Source organism: Patagioenas fasciata, chromosome 1 (assembly GCF_037038585.1).
Source record: "Patagioenas fasciata isolate bPatFas1 chromosome 1, bPatFas1.hap1, whole genome shotgun sequence".
In the NCBI taxonomy this organism is placed as follows: Eukaryota; Metazoa; Chordata; class Aves; order Columbiformes; family Columbidae; genus Patagioenas; species Patagioenas fasciata.
In genome coordinates, this window is record NC_092520.1 from 128,228,345 (window position 1) to 128,253,058 (window position 24,714).

Genomic DNA, 24,714 nt, shown 5'->3' on the forward strand with positions numbered 1-24,714 from the left:
AAATCGACTAAACTGTGACTTCTCCAGGAACCAGAACTCAGTTGAATATACAGGACCACATAAACAAGCCAGATCTGAAAACAACAACACAGAGAATGTAGCATCAGAAAAAAATCAACAGAAAGAGCACTGAAAGCAGAAGGTAAACAACCTGGTGTAGTGCTAGAATGAGAGATGGATATAACAAAGACCCTGGTTATAAGTTTTAGAGTGGGGGAGGGGAAATCCCAAGCCCCCAAAATAGCCACGTTTCTTGGAAGTGAAGCATCACTGCACTCGTTTGAAAGACTATGACAAGAGAACCCATTCTGAGAAAAACCTCACACTGCATGTCATCTTATGTTACCATGCCTCAAGCTACTCTTCATTTCCCCTGTGCCTATGGGTATGTCTATAGGGTAATTAAAAGGTGCAACACAGTTCAAGTAGAAACAAACTTGTTATGAATGAGCTAGCTCACATGTCAATGCACATGGTAACATTGCAGGGAGAACAACATAACGAAGCATCAACAAAAATAAGGGCAGATACACCAAAGATTATTTTGATTCAAACCATAACTTTACACAGTGTTCTATTAACTATTCTATTCTAACTATTAATTGCCACAGGTATATACAAAATAGCTTTAAAATCACTAGTTTCTAGGGATAAAATTGCTATCCCATTTCCAGACAACTCATAGACATATCCCAAATTTGTTGTCTTTTGTTAACATTAAGCAATCAGAGCAGAAAACACACCAGCAAACAAACAAACAAAACAAACAAACAAAAAAAAAAAAAAAAAAAGAAACGGCAGCTTGAAAAAAAGGATAAAGAGACTATTAAACACAACCATTCAGCAGCATTTGGGAATTCTGCAGAAACAGCAGCCCCGTATTTTCACAGCTCATGACCTATCTCTACAGCCTGCAGTTTCAGTTTTCATGAAACGCCCTCAAGAGGCAAAGCTTAAAATTCTCATTACATGTATTCTTGTACAAGCAATACAGATTCCAAGATTATGAATGGATGAGTTTCTGCTGGTTATAAGATCACCAGAGAGATGACAACTGGAAGCGGTCACCATGGCCACAGAGAAAGCACAAACCCTTCATCACATATAGCTAGACAAGGAGATAATGTTATAGCTGGGATAATGTAAGGCTATGAGGTGATGTTTGCATGGAAAACATAAAGCTTCTGTAACAACAACTAAGATCACCAGGGGGAAAAAAAAAAAAAAAAGTACAAGCTTCGAAGACCCAAGAGAAAGTTTCCCTTCCCTTTCCCGTCGAGCTGAGGCGCTGCCTCTCCTCACACCCCGTCCCGCCGGAGGAAAATACGGCCGGTCCCGCCGGCGCGCAGCAGCAGCGAGGAAGCCCGTCCCTGTGGCACGGACTCCTCCGAGTCCCGGCAGTTACCCCGCCGATTTCTAAAGCCGGAGGGTAGTCCGCCACCGGCACAAGCTCCGCCGCCCGCCCAGCCAGGCGGGGGCTCCCGGGGCAGGACCAGCCCTGCCCGCCGCCCGCCCGCTTCCCGGGAGCGCCGTCTATTCCCGCCGCAGCCCGTCAGCTCTTCCCGGGCGGCCGGCGCGAGGCGACCGGTCCCGGCCCACGCGTGCGGCTTCCGCCGCGCCGGCCGGCCCCGCCCCGCCCGCGCGGCCCCCGCCTGTTGCACGCGCGCAGGCCAGGGACTCCCGCAGCCGGCGGCACCCGCAGCCCGGGCCGAGGCGCCCCCCGCCGACCTCCGCACGGGGACCTGTCCCTCCTCCCGCGCCCGGGCCGGCGCCGCTCACCGCCCGGCTGCCGTTATCCCCCACCTCCGCCAGCGCGGCGTGGGCCCGATACTGAGGCTCCCCCCCGACCCGGCAGCACAGCCCGCGGCGCTCCGCTCCCCGTACCTGCTGCCGGCGCGGCCCGGCCCGGCCCCGCGCTGTCTCCTCTCGGGCCCGAGGCGCGCGAGCGCCGCTCCTTCCCTACCTGCCTGCCCGGCGCTGGCTGGCCACGGCAATGCGCACGCGCGCAGCCAGCCGCGCAGCTTCCGGCCTCGCCGCATTGCACTCTGGGAAGGAGAGCTTTTCCGCCGGCCCAGCGGGCCAGGCGTGTCGAGCGCGGCCATGGGCGTCCGCCGGCCGCCACAGAATCACAGACTGTTCGGGATTAGAAGGGACCTCGAAAGATCATCTAGTCCAATCCCCCTGCTGGAGCAGGAACACCTAGATGAGGCTATGCAGGAAAGTGTCCAGGCCGGTTTTGAATGTCTCCAGAGTAGGAGACGCTGCAACCTCCCTGGGCAGCCTGTTCCAGTGCTCTAGCATCCTCACTGTGAAGAAGTTTCTTCTCATATTTAAGTGGAACCTCCTGTGTTCCAGTTTGTACCCATTACCCCTTGTCCTGTCATTGGTTGTCACCGAGAAGAGCCTGGCTCCATCCTCATGACACTCATCCCTCACATATTTACAAATACCGCGTGGCAGCGGCGCCCTCCTCAGGACGGCGACAGCGGCGGACCGCGACTCCAGAGAAAACTACGACTCCCGGCATGCAGAGCGCGGCCCGCGCAGCCGCAGACGGGGTGCGCCGGGACGGCCGCCGTGCGCCGCGGGGCGTGCCGGGAGCTGTAGTGCGGCGGGCAGCTCCGCCGCAGCCGGGAGGGTCTGGGGCGGGGAGGAGGCACCGCCTCCCCGCCTGAGGGGCGGTGGTGGCGGCCGGGCGGGTCGCGGGCACGGAGTCAGAGGCGGTGGCAGGAGGACGCTGGCCTGCCTGTGGCGCAGCAGCCGCGAGTGGTAGGGCGGTGCTAGGCGGCCACGGGCCGCACTCTGCCGCCCGATAGCGCTGCCGCAGGGGAGCGGTGAAAGGCACAGAGTCCTCCCGGAGGCATTTACAGCCCGGAGTAACCTAACGAGGTGACATTTCCACCGTAGTTAGTGCTTTCTGCGGTACAGGGTAGCTAGCGGTAGCCTCGATGTCACCACAAGCACGTCGCTGCTGCCCTCTGCGCAGGCGGAAGGGACGGGTGACAAGCGAAGCCGTATCGCAGTGTCATGGGCGATCGTACGGCAACAGCTTGGCAGCAACAGACACAGCGGTGGTCACTGGCTGTACAGTTAACGCGAAAAGCCACAGTAGCTGCCAGTCAGCCATGGTACATGTTGAGATCAATACGTGTATTAGGTTGCGTGACAAAGGCTTGTCTGTACACCCACAAAGGAAAACGGGACAACTGCAGGAGGGGGAGCCCCATCAGCACTCTGCCGGGCTGCTCCGAGGACCGTCCCAGGAGCCATCAGCCCACCAAAGGCCCATCTCCACATGCCCAGAGGAGCACAGGGGCACGATGGCACAAGCCTTTGTCACACAACCTAATACATGCATATATATATGCATGCTCACTAGCACACCTCATAGAATCACCGAATTGTTTCGGTTGCAAGAGACCCTCAGGATCATCGAGTCCAACCATAACGAAACCATAACCTCCAACTTCTTCAGCTGGAGGTGAGATGAGACCACTGGCACTTTGTTCATGTGAGTGTTCTGTGTGGCTAGCTGCATAATCTGTGTGGCCATCTCTGTATATATGTTTAAGTGGTGTATCTGTGTGTTTGTGCATGTACCTACTGGGAATACAAGCTCAGCCTGGCTACTTCTTGTACCTGGGAACACGGAGCTGTGGCAGCCTTGCCTCTCTCAGGCTACCAGATCTGGTCCAATTTTCCTGTATCAATAAATATTTGTATACGTATCGTATGTATACGTATACCATATAAATATCATATACATAGGTATATTTCATAGGGCTTCTATACAGCACAGCAATTCTATCCATAGAATTGAAATAAGATACATTAAATCAGACAGGCAGCAGCTTTTTCCCAAAGCATTCACATTAAAAAATAAATAACAGTGACCCTTTTCTTTCAGAGATTTCACATTTCTTGCCCCCCACCAGTAAGCACAACTATGCTGCAGCAGGAGGTCTGGTTACAGAATTGGTTGGCATTACTGAGATACCTTGAATCAAATTAGCACAGGTGAGGGTGGCAGCAGAGATCTGCAAGTTCTGGTTTTGCTGAGTCTGGTTTCAGGTGCAGCTGAGCTAATATAACGGTGTGGTGCAGGTACAAGGATTAATTCCTGTTTCCTGTTGCTGTCGCTCTTCTGTTCCCTTCTCTCCACCACGTATGTATTGCAGGGATGGTGAACTACGTTCATTCTGCACTTCTTGTGACACCCTTCCCTAAAAGGCCATCACAGATGATGCCTTTTGCAGTACTGCCATCATCTGCAGGCAAGGATTTGCGAAATATGAGGGGCTTGTGTTACATAAGGCTGCTCAGGACAGGCTGTTTGGGTCTGTGTGATCACGGAGCAACACACGGAAGCTGTAAAAAGTGCCACCAGAGTTCAGACTGTCTGGAAATACAAAGATCTGAAACCAGACTGACATCAGGTGCCAGTAAAATTAAGATAGAAGGCAGCTTCATTTCTGACAACTGCTTCTGAAGCCCTAAGTATTTTAGTAACCTGGGCTAATTCATCTGGAGAGAGTTTACTTCTAAACAATAATACAGAGTTTTTAGAATAATTTTTTACTTCATATAAAAGTGAGGCACACAAGCAGCATGTTTTTAAACACAGTCCTAAAAGATAACAACAGCATTGAAAGTTGAAGAACGACCCTGAACTGGGAGCAAGGGATGGAAGTGGAGGGGGTAAACTGATCAGCAGTCGTGTTACGATTGGATGAAATTCAGGTTTAGGTGTATTACCACTGGCCTCTGCTTTCCCCAGTGCAATGGGATGACAGAAAATGGTATCATGATAACACAGCCCTTTCTAAAAAAGGCCACGGAGCCAGACTCCTAACCATATTTAGCACTACTAAATCACGATTGGCACCAGCAAGCCTTGGTTGTCACCTACTGGCATTTTGTTCAGCATAAAGATGAAAACACAGTTGCCTGCACTGTTTCAAATGATGAGAGTCACTGCAGACTTGCAGATAGGGAAGGAGGAAGATAAGGCAAAGCAGCAAGTTCATCATGACTTAGGATCTCAGAGCCACCACCACCACAGCCGAAAGGTGTTGTTCTGTGTTTCTGAGGTGGTGAAAAGTGGCCTTGTACAACACCAGGGTCACAAAGAGGGTCTTTACAACCAGATGGGGTGAGCACCCACCAGGGAGAAGCAATGTCTGCACCATCTGCACCCCTGAACCGCATTGACATGTAGTAGTACCACTCACCAAGAGTATGAAATGCTTAACATGGAACTCACCATGAAATGCTTCAATGAGTTCACACTGATGGTAAAAAAATGCCTGCTCTCCTTTGCTTTCACAGGTTTGGCTGAGGTAGGGTGACTTTGGTAACTACTCCCTTCAGGCTTCCTCTCAGTGGCTGGTGGGAGCACTGGAGGGGCTGGAGCTGGGGAGTCTCCCAGGGGTCCCAGGGCGCTGGACAGGCAGGTCAGCTGTGGGCCATTCCCCCTCTTTTTCTGCCCAGGCAGATCAGAAACCCACCATCGTTGTCTGCACCACCTGCTGGAATTGGTGACAATGGGAACGGAGAACATGGTGACAATTCCAAAAGCAGGAACCACAAACTGGTGTGGTCGCCAAGGAGAGTTAAGTTGTAAGGGGCAAACCTCCATCAGAGAGTGGCAGGGATCTGACACAGGGCTCTGGAAAGGGCTTGGATCTTTGCCTCTCAGGCAGGGGGCACAGAGTGTTATTGGTTCTGCCTCTCACATCTTTTCTGTGAAGTATCACTCCAGAAGTGACAGTGTTAACAAATACAGTAGAAGCTCTGTAAGCTGAGCTACAAGGTCACATGCATGAGTTTTATTTTTAACATCCCAAAACTACTTGATGTTTCTGCCTGGGCTTGCTCCGTGTCCTCCCATTCTCTCCTCTTTCTTTGCTTGCAGTTCTCCCTTATCCACCTCACTTCAACCCATCTGAGCACAACCAGAAGAGCAAGTGTTTGATACACACACAGGGGCTCTATGATTAAGGTAAGGTTTTGTAAGTAGAGTTGGAGTCTTTATTGGTCAAACCTAAAGAAGCAGTTATTGTATTGAGCTATAAAAATCAAGAGGTCTTCAAAACAGCCTTAGTAACTAAGAAAAATAAGAATAATCAGGGACAAGATGTCTTAAATGACACCTTAAAACAGAGGCAGCTGGTAACTGTAAACACTTCTGTGGCATGCTACTCTAAACCTAAATAAAACAACCTCCATAATACATTCAGTGGATCTGCCAGAGTTTGCAGCACCGTATCTGGGGTTTTAAAAAACTAAGGCGCTAATTCTAAGATGGGAGCTTCAGTAGCAGGACAGTTTATAAATCAAAAATTCAATTTCTGTAATCACCAAGAAATTCTGAGAGAAGACAAGGAATACAATAAGAGTCAGAGCAGAGGCAAGAGCAACGTTCTGGCAAAAATGCTGACTTAAAATCCAGTGAGTTTTGTAGATTCAGGCTGCAAACTATGTTTGTAAGCCAGACTGTATAATAAGACGATGAAGTAAGAATTACAAGTGTTAGAGACACTACTGTACCCATTTAGAGTTGTGGCTGCTCAGCAATTTTTATTCAGGAATCTTTTCTCTTTTGTTTTCATGACTTTGACTAATAGCTCTGAAATTCTCTGTGTGGGGCATTTGCCTTGGGCTGGTTTTCTTTTGTTTTGCTTAAGACCATTCACTTGATTATCTCGAGAAGTTTAAAGTATGTTAATGAGATTGTTACCTTGCTACCAAGGCATAAAATAGAACCTGAACTCAAAGGAAAAAAAAAAAAAAAAAAATTTGGACCTTTCTTTTTTTTCCTCAAACTGCAACTAAAGTGGAGCCTATTATTTTGAAGCACTTGCTGAACTCAAACCAAAACCAAAGCCATTTCCTAGTTACCAATGCCAAGTGAGGGTTTGCCTGACTGTGTCTCTACCAAGGACATCACGGAGACCCCTCATGTGCAGGGGCAGCAGCAGGGTAGCTCCGTGCCACAGCCTCCCCCTTCTCCCTGTCCTGCCTGTCTCCCATACGATGTCCCAACATGCTCAGCACAGGACCTTGCTGCTGGGCTGCTCTGCACCGTACTGCCAGCCCAGGGGACCACTTCAGGTGAGTTCTCAGGTGAGCTATGGCTACATTTTGCAGGGTAGGAAGGAGCAAGAAATATTGGTGATGCAGGTCTCACAGCAGGGAGTGCAGTGTGGGGCTGCTGCCAGCAGTGCCCCCTGTTACCCACACCTCGCTGCTCTGAGCTCTGCACTACTCCTCCCATTACAGCACCAGTGCATTTCACTGCTCAGAAGTTGCACTAGCAAGTTTCCATGCCTCTTTTCTGTATACATGCAGCACAGATTTACCATCTGAGAGGGAGGCCTGATGTTGCAACAGATTCTCTTTAGCTCCACACTCCTGCATGCCAGGTTCAGGGAGCTGAAGATAATCTGATGTGCTTCTGTGGGAACGCATGCTCTGAAAGAAAAACAAGGAACATACCTGACTGATGCACCGTACTGTGGACCTACTTCATCCCTGTAATTTTAAAGCATTTTTTATTCAGTATAAAGCAATTCCATCCTGTTTGGTAACTCTGAACCAGTGGTTATTGCCATGAAATACCACAGGCTCAACCAGCTGATCCCCAACTAGAAAACACAGGGAGTAACTCCATAATTGCCATAGCCTCATCCTTCCATCTTTGGCCTTACCTAACAGGTCAGTTGTCTCACAGGAACACTTTTCGCTCTGCATATCTTATACTGGGGACTTGAGGTTTACCAGAACGGTTGTCCTGGGATCAAAGTGCCCCTGTAAAACCCATGTGGACTTGTTCAAGACCTGAGTCTCAAAGTCACTATGTCTTGCACATGCTTACTGGAAATGTATTAGTGTCATTGATGAAGATTTCATCTCTCCCTTTCCACCTACCCTGGGCTGTACCATAGTCATTGTCTGACTCATTCAAAGTTCAGCTGGTAGCATGCATATATGAGATCACTCTGAACAGCAATTGAAGGTGTGCCATAAAGGACAGTGGCCCCCTACACCTAACGCCAAAGCGGTCGCTCAAGCTGTAGCTGTCACTACTGTGGGTGTCAAGATGCAGGGCTTGACTCAGAGATCACCGTGGTGGCATTCTTGGGCTTCCTTTTGATTTTGTATCTAAGGACAGGGCTTGAGAAAAATTAGGGTCCAGAACATCATGTGCAAATGTGGTACAGCATGATTTCCAATGGCCTAGTGTTTTCTTCCTCAGCTCCAATAAATAAATATATCTGTGTAGCAAAGCAAGACCCAAGCCTGATTTCTTGCTAAGGATGTTAAGTACGTAGTGACTGAAGAAGAGCACTGCACAAAAAGAGAATAAAATCTCTAGTTTAAGGAGACTTAGATGCTCTCCTAGAAAATGCGATTCTACAGCTGGCTCTACCAGCGATTTTGTGCAGGAGGCATGCAACTGCAAGTGAAACATCAGAACCTGAGCATCTCTGTGCCTGGTGTGTATATAAATCTATATTTATTTATATAAAATATTATATTTAATTATATTTATTTTTGTCTTTCTATACTTTAATTGTACATTTGCCAAATAGAAGTAATAGTTTCTTTTAAACTCAAGTGTACCTCTAGTACTGCAGAGATTAATTCATTATTGGTTGTAAACCTCCTCAGATACTAAGATAGTAAGTATATTGAAATACCCTGTAAGGAAATTGATAACTCTGTTTTCACCTCAGGTTTTAAGTATGACATAGTGGGTAACAAAGATTAAAAGAAATAGACAATATGTCCTATCTGCTCAATACACTTCACCAAAAACATTCACATTCCTTGAAAATATTTTTATGTTTTAACGTTATAAATAACTTTAACATTCTTGGCTCCAGCATTTGGATGCAAACTTTCCTGAGGTTCTTAAAGAGCTCTTTATCACATTGTAAATCTTAGCAAGATTCTTTTATGTTCATTTGCAATCTCATCTCAGAGGCACTCTTTAAGGTAATTTTCTGGAATTTCTGGTGGCCTTTTTTGATGATTTTTTAAAATGGAAGGCATCCCTTGATTCTGTGAGAAGAGCTCAGATGTGATATAACCTTGATATGTCATATGATCAGTCACATATAGCAAATACCAAATAAGAAAACAATCGTATTGTTTTGGCTCATTAATTAAACATATTTACTGAATTAAATATATTTACTGAAAATAAATTGTAATTGGTTTATAAACTGAAAGTTATTGTCACTGAACAGATCTGCTCCAGACACAGACATATCTGCAGTTAACATAGCAGCTGTTTATTTTTAAACCTTACTTGATTTGCTGTCATGACAGTCTAAAAATAAAGATTTACCAAAGTGGACAGACTGTGGACTGTAATTTGCATCCTTTCTTTCCACAGTAGCTTGGACATGATCCAAGTTAGCATTTCTGTTTTGATTTTTTTTTTCTAATCCAGCCCTTCGGAAATGTTGCAAGTTGCAGGGAAACAAGAAGTGTACAGGTTTAGAGAACTGTTTCATTGCCTGACATACCTGTGTGTCACCTGCCTCTGGATCTTATGTATCAAACTTACTGAGGCCAGAATTTGTAAACTTTCTGCTCAGGGTTTTGAAAGTTATCATTTGAGTACTGACAATAATGCCATCAACTAAGCCACAGAGCTAAGTAGAATATCAGTTAAAACACAAAGCTCTGTCTTACTGACATATCAGAATAGAAGAAGCATTCAAACCCTGCTAAATATCAGAAAAATTTTCTCTCCTCCCTGTCCTCCAGCTTCACAGATTTGACAATGAGAAGAAATTTGTAGAAATCATTTGTCTGACAGAACAGCGTATACAAGTCAGGGATGAGATGATAAACTCAGCTAGAAATGGCTGATCTGGATAAGGATTGAGACATATTCTGAATCTTAATGCTCTTACATGGTCAGTTTGATAAACAAAATATGTGTTTCCTTTCTCTGCCTGTGATTCACATGGGGTTTGTTTCAGCACACAACAATGTGAAAGCAAGCTCCTCTCCAAAAACTTTGAAGTCAGCCTTTCCTGTGATTCTGGAGAACCATAAGGCCCATGCCTCACATGTATTTTGATTTATCAATTATTTCTCTCTGAGAGTTGGGTTTGCAGTGGAAAGTATTGTTCACACATTCATGTTTTTATTGCGGTGTAATGTACCCAGCTTTCCACTGACCTTATGCAAGTCATAGCTGGGACTATTTTTAGAGATTGTATTTGCAGCAAAATGCTACAAGAATGAGAGCAGCAAGGATGCTGCCAATGTGAAATAAATCCATCTGTATCTCCTGCTTCTCTGAGCTGCATAGAATTAGATGTAACTAGACAGCCTAAAGCAGGACAGATGCCTCCCAAAATCACATGCATTTATGGGCTGGATGTGGCTGGGGTTGCCCTGGCCAGCACCCTGGTGTCACCTCTGTGCAGAAGCCAGTGCTTCCCAAGACAAAACAGGGAATGCTATAGTGGATAGTCACAAAATATTATTTTTCTGCATTGCTGTCTCAAACGCTTTCTGTGCAAAGGTGAAGGTACTTGAGCCTTCAGAGTGTTTGTCCCTAGGTAAAGGAACCACCGAAGACTTGTTTTCCTTTACTCTGCAGGACCAAGGAGGAACGGGATTCACTAAGAGATGTAAACAAGTATTGCTCAGTGTTGGAAGTTGCAATGGATGGAACAAAGTTGTGTTGAGCAATTAATGCATATCAAATTCAAACACAACTGCGTGGTCTTTGGTGACTGCAGGAACTCACATGCATTGCCTTTCCCACACATCTTTCCTCCTCCTGGATTGTTCATGACTTCCATTGCCTAGATGTGAAATATGAGCATTTAAAACAGTTCCTTCCTTCAAAAAAGGGGGAGCAGCTTCATGTAGCATCTCTTTCCCTTGAGCCTGAGCCTACTTTCTCTCTGGCACTGCTCTTCTCAGGCCTAGGTCACTTAAACCTGAGGTTGCAGGAGTACTCACATCCAGGCATATGACACTTCAGTATTTTCTTTAATCTTAGAGGGAAAAAAAAAAAAAAAAAAAAAAAAAAAACACAAAACATAAACCTTTAAATTATTTTACTAATAATTGATATTTTTACCAAGAGCCAAATGAGAGTCTGCTTGGCCTATGGTAGTTCTTACTGCACAGAAGGTGTGGTGGGAAGACTCGTCAAAATTAATTTTCTCATTTTCACCAGAAAAATTGCACCCTGGGTCCTATTTGGAAACAGAACTAGTGTTCCTCCTTATCATTAGCTTTTTCCCTTTCACAAAAATTCATGGGAGACTGAACCAAGCTGGAATGCAGCCTCTATAGCAAGGAGCAGAAAGTCAGAAATCTGGACTTTTCTACTTGCAGCAGCTCTTCTTTGGACCAAGTTACCGGTACCAGCCAAAGTACCTCCAGAGAAGTAATTCCAAGTAGTGAATGAGCAGCCTCTAGTTCTCTAATCCAACAACTGTGTATGAGGGGAAAGGACTACAGGAGGTCCTACATGTTACTCCTAAACAGCATCCTTTACGGGCATTGTTGAAGAAGACTGCTGGGCTGGGTGGACCACTGGTCTGGCCCAGAATGTCATTTCTTGTCATTTCATGTTCTTAGAGTTTTTTCAACAGAAGGCATGCCTCATGCTAATCACCATCTCCATTTACTTACTGTTGGACTCCGTGCTTCTGTTTTCCCGTGTTTAGGAAGAAGTAACAGCTATTACTGGGAATTATTGAGAACTTTTGTAAGGAGGCCTCATAGTGCATCATTTTTACTAACTAAACTGATTTAATTGACTTTTTATATACGGATCTTCATACATCATGTTCTTCTGTTTTTTGTTGTTGGACCTCAGGAAAATTGTATGTCCTTTTTATATCAAAGGCTTTTAAGGAGAGAAGAGGAATTTTTTTATTATTATTATGGGAATGTGAGAACTGTAATGCAATCTTCCTTAAGAAAACATTTAGCCTGTTTATATAATAAAGTTAGTTTAAATTTCTTAAACATTTGCTTTGGCAGCCTCTACTTGTTCTTTTAATCCAGTCTGTTGGTTGCAAAATGTTAACAATAAGGAGCTGCCTGGTGCCAGCTGAATTTGTGAAACAGAGGCTAGTATTGCTTATTACTTGTTGCCTGAGACCTCTTGCCCTATTTTCTGGCCCCTTGTGGTGTCACTAACACCTTCATAAATTGAATCTAAAATATGATCAACTCACGATCACCTATTCAGTTCCAAGTAGAGTTTGACACTGACTTGTCCGAAGTATGTAGAATAAACTGAAAAAGTAGAGTGGTGGTGACCAGTTGTAACAGATCCTTCTAAAAAGCTTGTCCCCATCTTTCTTAGAGGCCTCTTTTAAGTACTGAAAGGCTGCAATAAGGTCTCTCTGGAGCCTTCTCTTCCCCAGCTCTGTCAGCCTGTCCTCACAGCAGAGCCATTCCAGCCCTCTGACCATCTTGGTGGCCTCCTCTGGCCTCTCTCCAACAGGTCCATGTCTGTACAGGAAATGTACAGAGGGCTCCAGAACTGGACGTAGTACGCCAGATGCGCTCTCATACCTGCCTTTTTCCTCACCTTCCTATCTACTCAGTATTTACTGGTGACAACAAGGGGAAGAAAGGTGAAAGGCAGTTTGTCAAAAAAAAAAAAGTTAAAGAAAATGGATTTATCTGTGTGAGTACAACCTTGCAACAAGCTCCCACTGCAGTCTGGAGCTTCTCTCCAAAATGCAGATTGAGGCATCACTTATTCCAGGTTTTGAAACCTGGAAGTGGATGTAGCAAATAAACTTGCCTGAAGAGAAGTCCCCTGTGGTTTCTGTTCTACAACATACAGGCATCAGTTGGGAGTGTAAAGGTAAATCAGGAGAGCAGAGTAAAGGAGGCCAGGAAAATTAGCCTTTAGCCAGGCTGGTTTCCATGCTGGAAACAGGGATCATGATGATAATCCTCACTTTCAGCCTTGCTGGTGTAGAGCAAGTAGAGGTTCATTTGCACAACATTAATGTCTTTATGGGGGCTGACAAGACACGTAGGCCAAAAGACCAGCTAATTTTCTCCAGAGCAGAGAAAGAAACGTCAACTTTCCTACTCAAATGGCGTTGAGGAAGTGGGAAGTTCTCTCACTGTGCCTCTGACTATCTTGATTTCAGCAGCTTGGTATAGATAGACCCAGTGCGAATACTGGGACAGAAAGCAGCTTTTCCCAAACCCTGGCTGCCTCTCCTGGGCTAATGAGCAAGGACGTTATCTGCATTCATGCTGCTATCAGACTACACCGTACCAAAGGGATCAAGGCTGATACCTGACTGTATGGAGTTGGCAATCATTTGCCCACAACCTTATTCCCTCTAGGAATGCATGTGAGCACCTAACGCATAGAAACCAAGCATGCACATGGAAGGTCTGTACCCATTCTTGCTCCTTTAGGCAATAACTCTTGTCTTCTTGTCTTTGCTACACACAGCACCGGGCTCAGAAAGCTCCCCCTGGGCAGCACAGGCACTGTGAGAGATGTTTCAACCGGCAGTGCCGTGCACCAATTGAGCTCTCCACCTCCTGCATGGTGATCAGCTGCCGCTCCCACTGTGGGGCCACCTTCCACATGTGCAAGGAGGAGGAACACCAATTGCTCTGCCCCCTAGAGCAGGTCCCCTGCCTCAACTCGGCCTATGGCTGCCCTTTTTCCATGGCCCGTTTTAAGCTGGCAAAGCACCTCCAGGTCTGTCCAGCCAGTGTTGTCTGCTGCTCGATGGAGTGGAATCGCTGGCCAAACGTGGATTCAGACACAACCCTTCACAAGAACATTATGAAGGAGACCTTGAACGAAGAGTGTCTGGACACAGCCTTGGCACTCAGAGACCAGAAGATACTTTTCAGGACTTTGAAAATAGCCAACTTGTTTCCAGAGTGGAGGAAAAAGGATGAAGTGGAAGAGCTAATGGATGAAGCCATCGGTGGGGAAGAAGGTGCTGTGGGAGGAGTAGCCTGTGGTTCCCAAGCAACTGACAACCAGTTGTCCGAGCTCAGCCAACATGAACGTGAACTTTTGGCAAAGGACAAAGAGGGTATGGACCTGGGGAGTTACAAAACGTGGGAGAACATTTTCAGCAAAGAGCTCCTGGCTTGCAAGGTAACAGACTCAGCAGACAGCACAGGGCAAAAGACAGAGGAAGCTTCCAAGAAAACAGCGTCAGCCCCTCGTGCTACCAGCTCCACAGAAAAGGCAAAGGAAGTACCTGACAGTGCAGAAGAGGCAAAGGACCCAAAGCTTCAACAAGTAGCACCAAATACAGAAATGACAGGACTGGCTCCCTGGCAAGAAGGTGTCCTGGAGAGGCTGAAGAAGGAAGTTGGTGTAGGTGATTACAACATGTATCTGGTACATCACGGAGGAATGCTCATCCGCTTTGGCCAGCTAGCTGCTTGCACTCCCAAAGAAAAAGACTTTGTCTATGGGAACTTAGAAGCTCAGGAGGTGAAGACTGTCTACACCTTCAAAGTGCCAGTTAGTTACTGTGGCAAAAGAGCACGACTAGGAGATGCACTGGGCCACAAGATGCCAACTTCAGACAAGTCAGTGGATACCTCGGAACTGGGAATAAACATAGAAGACCTGCCTAAGACAAATATAGTTAAAGCCACACTGCTATGTGCACTGGAAAAAGAACTGAAAGGCCATGAGATCTCTGAAGCAAGGGGTATCGATGGACTCTTTGTGGATTTTGCAACACAGACATACAACTTTCCTCTGGAATCCTTCTCCTCCAATGCTGTTCTAGCAGATATTCTGGATGAAAAAAGTCCACCAGAGCTCCATGTGGAGCTCTACACTGAATGTGTAACTAGAAGACACAACAAAAGCAGTTCAGCTTTCACATTCACTTGCAGTCATTTCTTCAGGAGGGATGAGTTCCCATCCCACTTCAAGAATGTGCACACTGACATCCAGTCATGTCTGGATGGATGGTTCCAGCATCGCTGCCCACTGGCCTACCTGGGATGTACTTTTGTTCAAAATCACTTCCGCCCTGATGGACTTAAGGCCAAAGTTATATACAGCAAGGCTCTCAATACATTTGCTATTAGGCCAGAAGTAGACACTCTCCTTGCTGAATCAGGGACGTGCATTTCCACAGTGGCTACTCGAAGGAGAAATACAGACTCACTGAGCAGCCTCCCAGTGGAAGTGCTCAAGTACATTGCGGGGTTCCTGGACAGCTTCAGTTTATCTCAGCTATCACAAGTGTCAGTGCTGATGAGGGACATCTGTGCCACTCTTCTTCAAGAGAGGGGAATGGTCCTGCTCGTCTGGGAGAAAAAAAGGTATTCCCATGGTGGTACATCGTGGAGAGCTCGCAAAAAGGCAAGTGACTGTGACACTGGGAAAAAGATAGCCATGGGCTCTCTCCAGATAAAACATGAGCATAGCAAGGGATGCTGCATGGAACCATGCAGATTTGGGAAGGTTTGTGAGGTTGTGAATTTGCACCACAATTATCTGGGATCAGGGCTATAAAATGCAGTACATCTAGCAAAGGCAGGAAGGTGTAAATGGCCATCCCTTGACTAGCTGCAACTCCTCACCCAAGTTTGTCTGGGGTAACCTGTTTGCACGTGCACTGTATTTAGGCACTGGGAACCAAGAATTACTGCTATTTTAAGGTTACATGTGGGGTTTTGAAGAAGTTGAGGTTCACACTTTTTTTTTTTTTCTTTACAAGCTGATCTAGGGTATGTCAAAACTAAAACATGCTTCAGAATGCCAAAAGGCTAAAGAACAAGAAGTTGTGGCTGTGAAAGCAGTTCAGATATTCACATCAGCTTTCAAGGGCTTTCATAGGATTGCCGTGAGTGTCTGATTCCTTGGATTGTGAGCACCTGAGAGAGCAGCATGGGGATAGGAAGCCTTCTTCTGCAAAGCTGGTCTCCTACTGTTTGTGCTGGAAGATTATCATGTCCGTTATTGGCTATTTGGGTAGTCTCAGTGAAATATGTAAACACAGCTCCTTTTAAGTCCTCGCAGAACAATAGTTACGACAGGGTTTTTTTATAGCTGATAGCTTTGCAGCTACTCCGACATAAAACTGGTTGAAAGAATGGCAAGAGAGACTGCAGCTTGACCAAGCAGACAGGACAGAGATCTAGGAACAAGTACTTTAAATCCAAGGAAGACTCCTAAAAGTGATCTAAGGATGTGGCTTTCAAGCAGACCCCTGAAGATGCCCACCTATTGATTCTTATCAAAGGGAAGCTTAGCAGTTTATGACTCTTTATTAAGAGAATGTATGGTTTATTAAAAACAAAAAATGAAGTATTTAAAATCTGTGTAGCAAAGTTTGATGCGAGTTGAATTAGTTCAATCCAAAACAGGAATTCACCATTTACTGGAGCATGTGGCTTCCTTCAGTAAAAGGCTGAGCAATCAAATAGCAATTAACTTCAGTTACTGTAATGCAATTTCGAACCAGCAGCCATGAATTTAAACACTGTCTAACCTCTCGCATGTTAACTTTCTGTACTGACCACACAGGAACCTTGTTCCCAGTGCATAGACTCTTCTTGAAAACATCCTCTTTGTAATTAGTCTGAATTACTTGATTACTATGTATAATAGCTATGGTTACTTAGGACTAGGACAGGGTCAGGTAATCTTAAGTGTAGTACACCCACACACTGTCTTTCTTCTGCAGGAAGAAACATTTTTAGGGTGAAGAAAGCTAGTATGACTTTTAAAAATTATTTTATTTGATGTACAGCATATATTAAAGTGACTTAATCACAGTCTTATCACAACATGCTAGTGTATCACGAAACGATACTTTGTATCACTGCAAACAAAATCATACTATTTTGACTGCACATTTCTGGTTTTTACAAGCTTGTATCTCCTCTAGGAATAACCCTAGCGTTAGATTTCCCAGGTTTGTTCTGAGGTGAGGTGAATAATACTGGTGTTGTGATGTTCATCATGTTGAAGTTACTGATAGATGCCTTAGAAGGCCTTTAGGAAGTCAGGTTTCTTTGAGATACATTTCACACAAGCATGCTGTAGTTATTCTGCTTTATAAATATTTTGGATGCACCTATAAACATCTTGGATCACACCATACATGTGATGGAGTTTTCTGTAGAGGTCCAGTGGTCAGGTGTCCTGGATTTGCCCACACCCCACACTGGATTGTCACCAAAAACTGTAGAAGGAGACTTTGCCATTAAAAATAGCAGGTGATGACTAAAGCAGCAAAACCAGGGAGTATAAGGTATGTAACAATAGACTACATTATTTCTTGCTATGCGAGCCCTGTACAATCACATGTTCACTAACCCGTGCAAGTAATGCATGCCTACTATAAGCAGATTTAGATTTTTAAAATCCAGTTCTATTTTTACCAATATTCCCATTTTCTCTCCCCAATTTCTCTCCCCTTTCCCACATTAGATCTGGCAGTTCAGCAGCCTCTTCTCTAGAGTTAACAAGTGGCAGCACAATGACATCACATGCATGTCAGAGCACCTGAAGACCTGTCCCTTCTACCAAGTGGAGCACAAGACGGACCCCGTGCTGCTGACAGGCATGTGTGAATCTCGAGAGCAAATTCAAAAGACTTTGGTTTCTACTTTCAAGCGCAGACTCTGAACAACCTGCTTCGCCTCTGCCGTGCTCCTCTCAGGGCACTTTAAAACAAGATTTGGGAATTTGGGTGTAAAGATTCTTGCTTTCAACTCTCCTTTGGACATACAAAATGGGCTTCTCCCTAGCTGTGGTTGGAACATCCTGCATTTTTTTTTTTCTACAGTAATTTAGTTGTTCAAACTTCATCCACACTGCACACTGATACCATGTGCTTTCTGGTTATGTTTCTCTTCCTTGCTTAATACAGCATCCTGAAGCAAGCAATAAGGATCTTGTTTGAAAAGGCATCTTCTCAACCTTGAAGGTAGGCTGCTGTTCCTGTGCTGTGTCCCTGAGAGACAGAAGAGCAGCAAATGTACCCAGCTTGAGTAGGTCTGAAACACCTTCGTTTTGGCTGGTAAACCAAGTTCTGGGAGTACGAGCAGATACCTTCCTGCCCAGCAGAATTAGGGATTACTACCCTGTTCTGAGATATGAGCAAAATAAAAGGATGCCCCAAAGTCAAGTGCACTAATTAGGACTTGGGAATGCACAGCACAACCACAGACCATCCTTTATGGCCCCGATTCAGGCAAGCATGCCTAGTTAGTACAGCATTTGAGCACAAGCATAAAGCTGAGCTCATGGAAATATTCAAACCAAACCAAAGCAAACAAACTCGCTCTTTGTTACAAATAACCAAGTAGCAAACAGTTGGAGGGGCTCAATTGACTTTCTCTGGTTTTTGGTTAAAAACATTATTTGTTTTATTTAAAATCCATTAAAGCAATCAAAGAATATTTGAAGTCATATTTAGGATGCCTTACCTACTCAGTTTTGCAATTGTAAATTTCAAATTATAATTGTAAGCAACTGTAAATAATATGTCAAAGAAATATTTTTTTCTGCAAAAGAAAAGGCATTCAGCAAGCCATTCAATAACAGTACAGATAATATTTGCTGGGCTACAGTATAAAGACTTTTTCTGGTTTGTTTTTTTTTTTTTTTACAGAGCAGAAAAGTAATTAGGATTTGGTTCTCTTTTTTTAATAAATACATTAATTTAAAACCAGAATGTGCTTGTTGAAGAAACAGATGAGAGAAAATGGGCATGTCATCAACAGCATCTGTCTTATGACACTATTTCAGAGGTCCTAGTTACTAATGCCATAGTTGTGGTGGTGGGTGGTGTTACTCTGAAATGGTTGTAGACTGATTTGACAGCTTACAGCTGCTGCGCAGCCACAATAGTGCCAACTCACACCCCTTTCTTTTTTAAGCCCATAGCCAGAAGTGTGAGCTCAGGACATGAGGTATGGCTTTCATCTCACCACCTCGGGCAGGAGGACCTCACTGGGAGCTGGGACATCTGCCGGCCTGGACCACTGCTCTCCTTGCCTGGGCTAGCCAGGCGAAAACTGGCCCAAGTGGATGGACACATGCTGCACATGCTACCTCTGGTCTCAGCGCAGATCTAGGATAAGGCAGGCTACACAAGAAGGAGCCCTCTCTTACCAATAAAGGTTGCCGATGCACCTGAGCTGAGCGTTTGGTAGTCAAAGGCATTAATTGCGTGGTGACCAAAACTGTGCTGTGTGCAGTTCATCCTTGTCTACATTTGCGGTTTAAGTGGTCCCTGTGAGATTTTCAACCATATAAGGATCTTTTTCTTCTCCAGACACATGCCCTCAGGAGCTATTGTCTGAGTTGTGGCAACAGTGGAGTGGTCTCAGGAGCAGGAATACCAGCAGTTAATTTTTTTTTATGCTATTTTGTTCTCTGTCCCTAGAGATCCTTTCAGGGAAGTCTCATAATGCTTTTACAGATGAGAATAAACTTGTCTGTGCGGGTATCCCATGGAAAACACAAGAAGTAGCATCCCAATGTTATGCAGAGGAAACCGAAGCAAATGAACAAGGGAACCTAAGCTGGACCAAGAGTAGTTAAAGCTGGATGCTCTCATCCTTCATGCTGTGGCTTGAGCCACCGCGCAAAACCAAACTGGCCAACATTTAACATTGTTTACAAAACTGGCCTGTCCTCAAAACATCCCCCTATGAAATAGGTTCCCAAATATTGTCACTCTGTTTTATGCGGGGAAGTTGAGAGAAGTGAAAACATAGTCAGACCTCCTAGGCCGGCCTCCACATCAGGGCCTCATGCTTTGCTTATCATGTATCTGACTGAAAGATGCTGAGCTGCAGCATGTCCAAAAATCATGTATCAGTATCTGTGCTGGGTACTTAAAATAGAGGCACTCAAAATTTTAGACAATTTGGAGAGGAAAAAAGAAGTCCCATATATAATAGGGTCTCAGCGTAAGTCAGTGTTGAAGGCTGGTATAAGAGACCATTAAAAAGTTAGTTCAGCCTGTGAACCATCTCTCACCTGATCAGCCGCTTAGCTCCTGTAAATCAATGTAGCTGACCTGAAGTTGTGGTTTATGTCAGGTACGAATCAGGCTCATTTTTCCTTTAGTGCCAGTGTCACTAGCAGTGCTGCTATTCTGCTTCTGCCCTCCTTTTGTCAACGTCAGTGGGCTGCATTCTTGTATCACCCTGCTCCTGGAGACTGAACTGTTTCAGTGCCATATTTATCTTGGTGAGCACAACACCGGTTTAGTTAAAAGGCAAGTGGCGCTGGTTTGGGTCCAGCAAGCTTTTAAGCTCCTAGTTTAAGTTTGTAACTTGGCTGATGGAAAGCTAAGTAAGGAAACTTTCCCGTTAGAAAGTTAGGCTTCTGAACAGGACTTGGTAGCCAGAACAGTTCCTGAATTTCAGCTTGAGGGATTTGATTAGAAGGAACAGGGCATCTGGTGTTTCTCAAAACAGTTCTTTTGCTGTGGCAGTGTCTGAACTGGAAAAAAAGGACCTAAGTCCAGCAGAGCGCTTAGGCTGCTGTTGGTCGAGATCACACACTCCGGACCTCCATGGCTTTGATCCCATTCGTTCTGCCTACATGCCTTGTGAGGGCAAGAGCAACACTCCACACACTCCAGGCTGATGTGTTTTGCAGTGTTTCCTCTTACTGAAAGAACAGGAACAGAAATGATGGCATCGTAGAAATCAGAGAGGTCAGGGCAGGCCAAAAAGGCTGAGGACAAGAGAGCACAAAGATGCACAAAAGGAAAGGTAGTGGGTGTGGACAGAGGAGACCTGCTTGATTGCAGGCATCATGAGGAGAGGCAAGTGGGGAAAAAGGACACATGGATGATGGGGCAGTGGGATGTGGAAGAGGTGATGCAGCTGTAAATGTTTTAGGAGGAAACGGTTCGGTTCAACAGACACTAGCACAGGAGTGATGTTTAGGAGAACAGAGACCTGAGGAGAATGGAGAGTTTATTTTACCTGGTTTCTATGGACAAAGGAAGATATTTGGATGAGCCTGAAGAACGCAGTGAAATCTAAAATCTGTTTTGAATTGTAATTTATACAGTGGACCTCGCTCTGTGGCACAGCCTTGGTTCTGGGTTAGAGTATTCAGCCAGTGGATTGTTGAAACATGAGCTGAGAGCCCGCAATAAAATCACAGAGTCACTGATTTTTACGTTCCTGTACACTCATAATTTGCCGCCAACAAGACATTCTGGATACATGTTTCTCCTTGAGGAAGGAGCTGGAAATTCCAAACCAGTGTTATAACAGTAACATAGGGCAGATGACATTGAGGGCTGAAAGGGTAGGTCACCTACTGACATATATCATAAGTCTGGGTTGGAGGAAGAAATTACTTGCTGGGCCTCCAACTCCAAAAACCAAGTGAGCACAGATAAGGTGAAGTTTATCTGAGTAGTGTTTGTTGTTTTGCAAAACTCTGTAACTCTTCATTGCTCTCTTAAGAATAAAAATTATTACAGATTTTAAAAATCCAGCAAAATTCAAAGTCTTAGCTTGTTTTCTTAGTTTCATTACATTAATGTTTACTTTGCTTTCAAATCAGTTCCTGTACCCTCATATTCATTACACTCCTTTTCTCTGCTCCACTCTTCATTATAATTGACCAGGTTGAAAACTATTACTTGTATTTATTTTTTACATTTATTTAGTTTTAACAAATATTTTTATTTTTTACTTCATTCTCTTTGCATAGCCACTTTCTCCTTCCTGGTTCAGTTATTTACTTATATGAAAGACTTTCTCTTCTTTTAAAAATACATTTTACAGATTTACATTACATATCTACAAACATTTGAAGAAGAGTTTTCTTTGCCAACGTCTCTTCTTACTTGCGACCTTGTGGCTGTTCATCCAGGTAGCTACAGAGAGATTTTTGCTTCTTTACTTGGGGTGCAAGTTCTACAGACACTGTGCATCTCTCTCAGAAATTCTGGGCATCTTTCACGTCTAGTTTCCTTACCACTACAGTCCACAATAAATAATCTTCTTAATTCCTTGGGTTTAAATTTATTTTGAAACAAAACCTGCATGTACAGTACAGGCCTATTCTTATTTAGCTTCCCACCTGATTTATATATAAGGAAATTATGATCACACACTCCAAATTTATTTTTATGACCCCCTGATCTATGACTTAATTTCTATTTACAACTAATTAATCTTTTGTAGGTTCAGTGATGGTTTTAGGAAGGAATTTGTCATCTGTCATATACATGGCAGCATATTCTTACCAGGATTTCTCTCTTTTAATATTAGCTCTCTCCCTACACACCCAGTTATGAACTTGAGTGGTTCACAGCTGACTCGGAGCTGCACAAGAGAAAAGCCTCTTCTAACTTTCTGAGTTTCATCTAAACAACCTATAACATCATCCATGTGATGCTAATGCACTATTTTTATCTGCCTTTCTATCAGTCCTGAACAGCAGAATGTTTTAATACCAGGAATGACTGTTCCTCTACCATATTTCTGTTACTTTCATGATAGCTAGTTTACACCACAAATTAGTTGCTCATAATTACTTCCTACCAATATCTGGAAGGTAGTTACAAAGACAATGGATCCAAAGTCTTCTCAACAGCAGCAAGTGATATAACAAGGGGCAATGGCAAACTGAAGCTTGGCAAGTTCAGGCTGAACTTCAGGAATCACTTTTTTACCAGAAAGGTAATGCAGCACTATAACAGGTACCCAGAAAGGTGGCAGTATCTCCACCCCTGGAGGGTTTCCAGACTTGATTGGACAAAACCATGGTGACCTGATTGAGCCAGAGGTTGGTTCAGAGAGCTCTGGACATCCCCTCCCACAATGACTTTTCTGATTCCCCGTAGTACACGAGGATCTGCTTCCCTGGCCTCACCCACTTTGCCGCACTACCTGTATTGTTTGCTGCAGCTTCTCTCATCACAATTAGTATATTCTTTCCCTTTGTGTCTAGGCCTCTGCCCATCGATACCTCCTTATCTGTCATCACGTACTTATTTAACTGGTTTTCATCTCCCTGTGTACGAAAACAGATACACGGGCCTCTCCCAGCAGTTGCAGCATCACTGAATGGCTCTCTTGAACATGATACCTACACAGTAAAATTATACTTACTAACTGGCCTAGTAAGTTGAATATTTTTTTACTAAAGCTGTTCCTTTTATCCAGGCTGATCCAGCATGCAATGGATTGTAGCCCTGGAGAATGGAAGGGAAGAGATTTGATTATGAAGAATACTCAAGAGTGACTTGCTACTCTGCAAAACAAAGTCTGCCACAACTGCAACATGACCTAGTTGAAGATGTCCCTGTTAACTGAAGGAGGGTTGGACTCGATGACCTTTGAAGGTCCCTTCCAACCCAAACTATTCTATGATTCTACAGTGATTCTATGATTCTATGATATGCTGTGTTGGAGCCCCTTCACAGACAGTAACTCACAACTCATTTCACAGCCACAGCATAGGCTGCAGACCTCCCCCAGCTCCTCTGCATAAAAAAGATAATGGGGAAATCTGCTGAAATGGAGTTTTGGCTCCACTGGAGCAGGTACAAAAAATATCAAAGAAAGGAGCCTTGCCTGAGCAAGCAGGTGAAGGAGCTGCACAGACAAATGTGCTCTGCATCATTGGTTCATAGGAATATGTGGGTGCCCTCTGAGAGCACTGATAATGCCATATAATAACATGTAGGGCCATGGGAGTGGAGATGAGTGCACCTCAGATTGAAGTGGGATGCAGGGACTCACAGAGTGTGGTTGTAGGTGTGTGATATGACCTCAGTGAGGCAGTGGGAGAGATACTCAGAGCAGGTGGCCACATTTGACAGCTCAGTTGCTATTCCTTGTGAGGCTTTTCCAAGAAGGACTGCAGTGGTGAGTGAGGATGCAATTTGGATGCATCAAGAACCTGTATCCGGCGAGCACACGGTGCTTCTTGCGCTGGGTATCAGGAAGTTCTACTGGAAGAGCTGGAGCTGGGGGTTATGGCGGCTTCCTGCAAGTGTGCATACACGATCATAGCAGGCCACAGCAAGGCTAAGTTGTCGTATTGCAGGGCTGGCAAAGCTGTGAAGAACAGACCAGCACAGAAGCAGCCATTTTCTCTCTGTGTGTCTGAAAGACAAGGAAAAAGGCAGTAGTTAAAATACCATCAGAGCTCACCCATTTCCTCCCCTGGAGTCGGGGCTGACTTGGCAGCTAGTGGTGGCACCACATGCTGCCGGGCTTGGGGGGCTCGGCCATGCTACTGCAGAGCAAAACTGGCTCCTGTGTAGTTAAAGAAGAATCCGCAGGGGAAAAAAAAAAATAAGCTGCAACCTCCAAGTCTCTCACGAAGATAAAGTCATCTGAAAAGCAAGTGAACAGAGATATGACTGCTTTCAGAGGCTGCTGAGCAGGTCTGGTGGAGATGAGTTCGCACACAGAAGCGCAGTGAGAAAGGCTGATAAAATATTGACCTTTAAAAAGACCTGGCAGAAGCAGCTCAGCCGCAGGTTTGGCGATGTCCCTTGATGCCAGCTGATCGCACCCCACTTACCCGCTTCCTCACGTCTCCTATGAGTGGCAGAGCAAGAGTTAACGCTTTAACGGTCGAGGGGGTTTTTTTGCCCTTGTGCTTTGCTAGCGCGAAAGCGAAACGAAGCGCAGGGCGACAGTCGGGTTCACTTCCGCCGGGGTTCCAGGGCTTGGAGGAGGCCGGGCAGGCCG

At 44.9% G+C, this 24,714-nt stretch overlaps 2 protein-coding genes and 1 long non-coding RNA gene across 6 annotated transcripts in view; 1 reads left to right on the plus strand and 2 right to left on the minus strand.

Annotated features, from left to right (window-relative positions):
• KPNA1 (karyopherin subunit alpha 1) overlaps positions 1–2,038 on the minus strand; it is a 54,193-nt gene extending 52,155 nt beyond the window's left edge. The window contains exon 1 of one of the 2 annotated variants that reach the window (XM_065851177.2): positions 1,885–2,038. The gene's annotated coding sequence lies outside the window, so the exon portion shown is untranslated. The remainder of the gene's footprint in view (positions 1–1,884) is intronic. The other variant, XM_071814397.1, reaches the window with a different exon arrangement.
• Positions 2,039–3,421: 1,383 nt separating this feature from the next.
• On the plus strand, positions 3,422–19,006 carry FBXO40 (F-box protein 40). 3 transcript variants are annotated; one of them, XR_011741284.1, is made up of 5 exons: positions 3,422–3,511; positions 5,915–6,001; positions 13,478–15,376; positions 17,453–17,951; positions 18,907–19,006. XR_011741284.1 is itself a non-coding variant. In XM_065851152.2 (3 exons), exons 1-3 carry the CDS (start codon positions 5,993–5,995, stop codon positions 17,648–17,650), a joined length of 2,106 nt encoding a protein of 701 aa, XP_065707224.2. In that variant the 5' UTR covers positions 5,857–5,992; the 3' UTR covers positions 17,651–18,695. The 3 variants fall into 3 exon arrangements, 1 of the variants encoding a protein (XP_065707224.2); XR_010652430.2 differs by lacking the exon at positions 3,422–3,511 and having other exon boundaries at positions 5,857–6,001; XM_065851152.2 differs by lacking the exons at positions 3,422–3,511; positions 18,907–19,006 and having other exon boundaries at positions 5,857–6,001; positions 17,453–18,695.
• A 2,629-nt stretch (positions 19,007–21,635) lies between these two features.
• On the minus strand, positions 21,636–24,672 carry LOC139829070 (uncharacterized). The gene is made up of 2 exons (XR_011741286.1): positions 24,545–24,672; positions 21,636–24,120 (listed from the first exon to the last, which is right to left on the minus strand). It is a non-coding gene; the product is annotated as an uncharacterized lncRNA (long non-coding RNA).
• Between the last annotated feature and the right edge of the window lie 42 nt (positions 24,673–24,714).

What these genes read in the sequence shown, in the direction of transcription:
- FBXO40 (XM_065851152.2), top strand. An exon ending in CGTGGAGAGCTCGCAAAAAG is followed by an intron (nt 15,377 to 17,452) that starts GCAAGTGACTGT and finishes TTCCCACATTAG; the next exon opens with ATCTGGCAGTTCAGCAGCCT.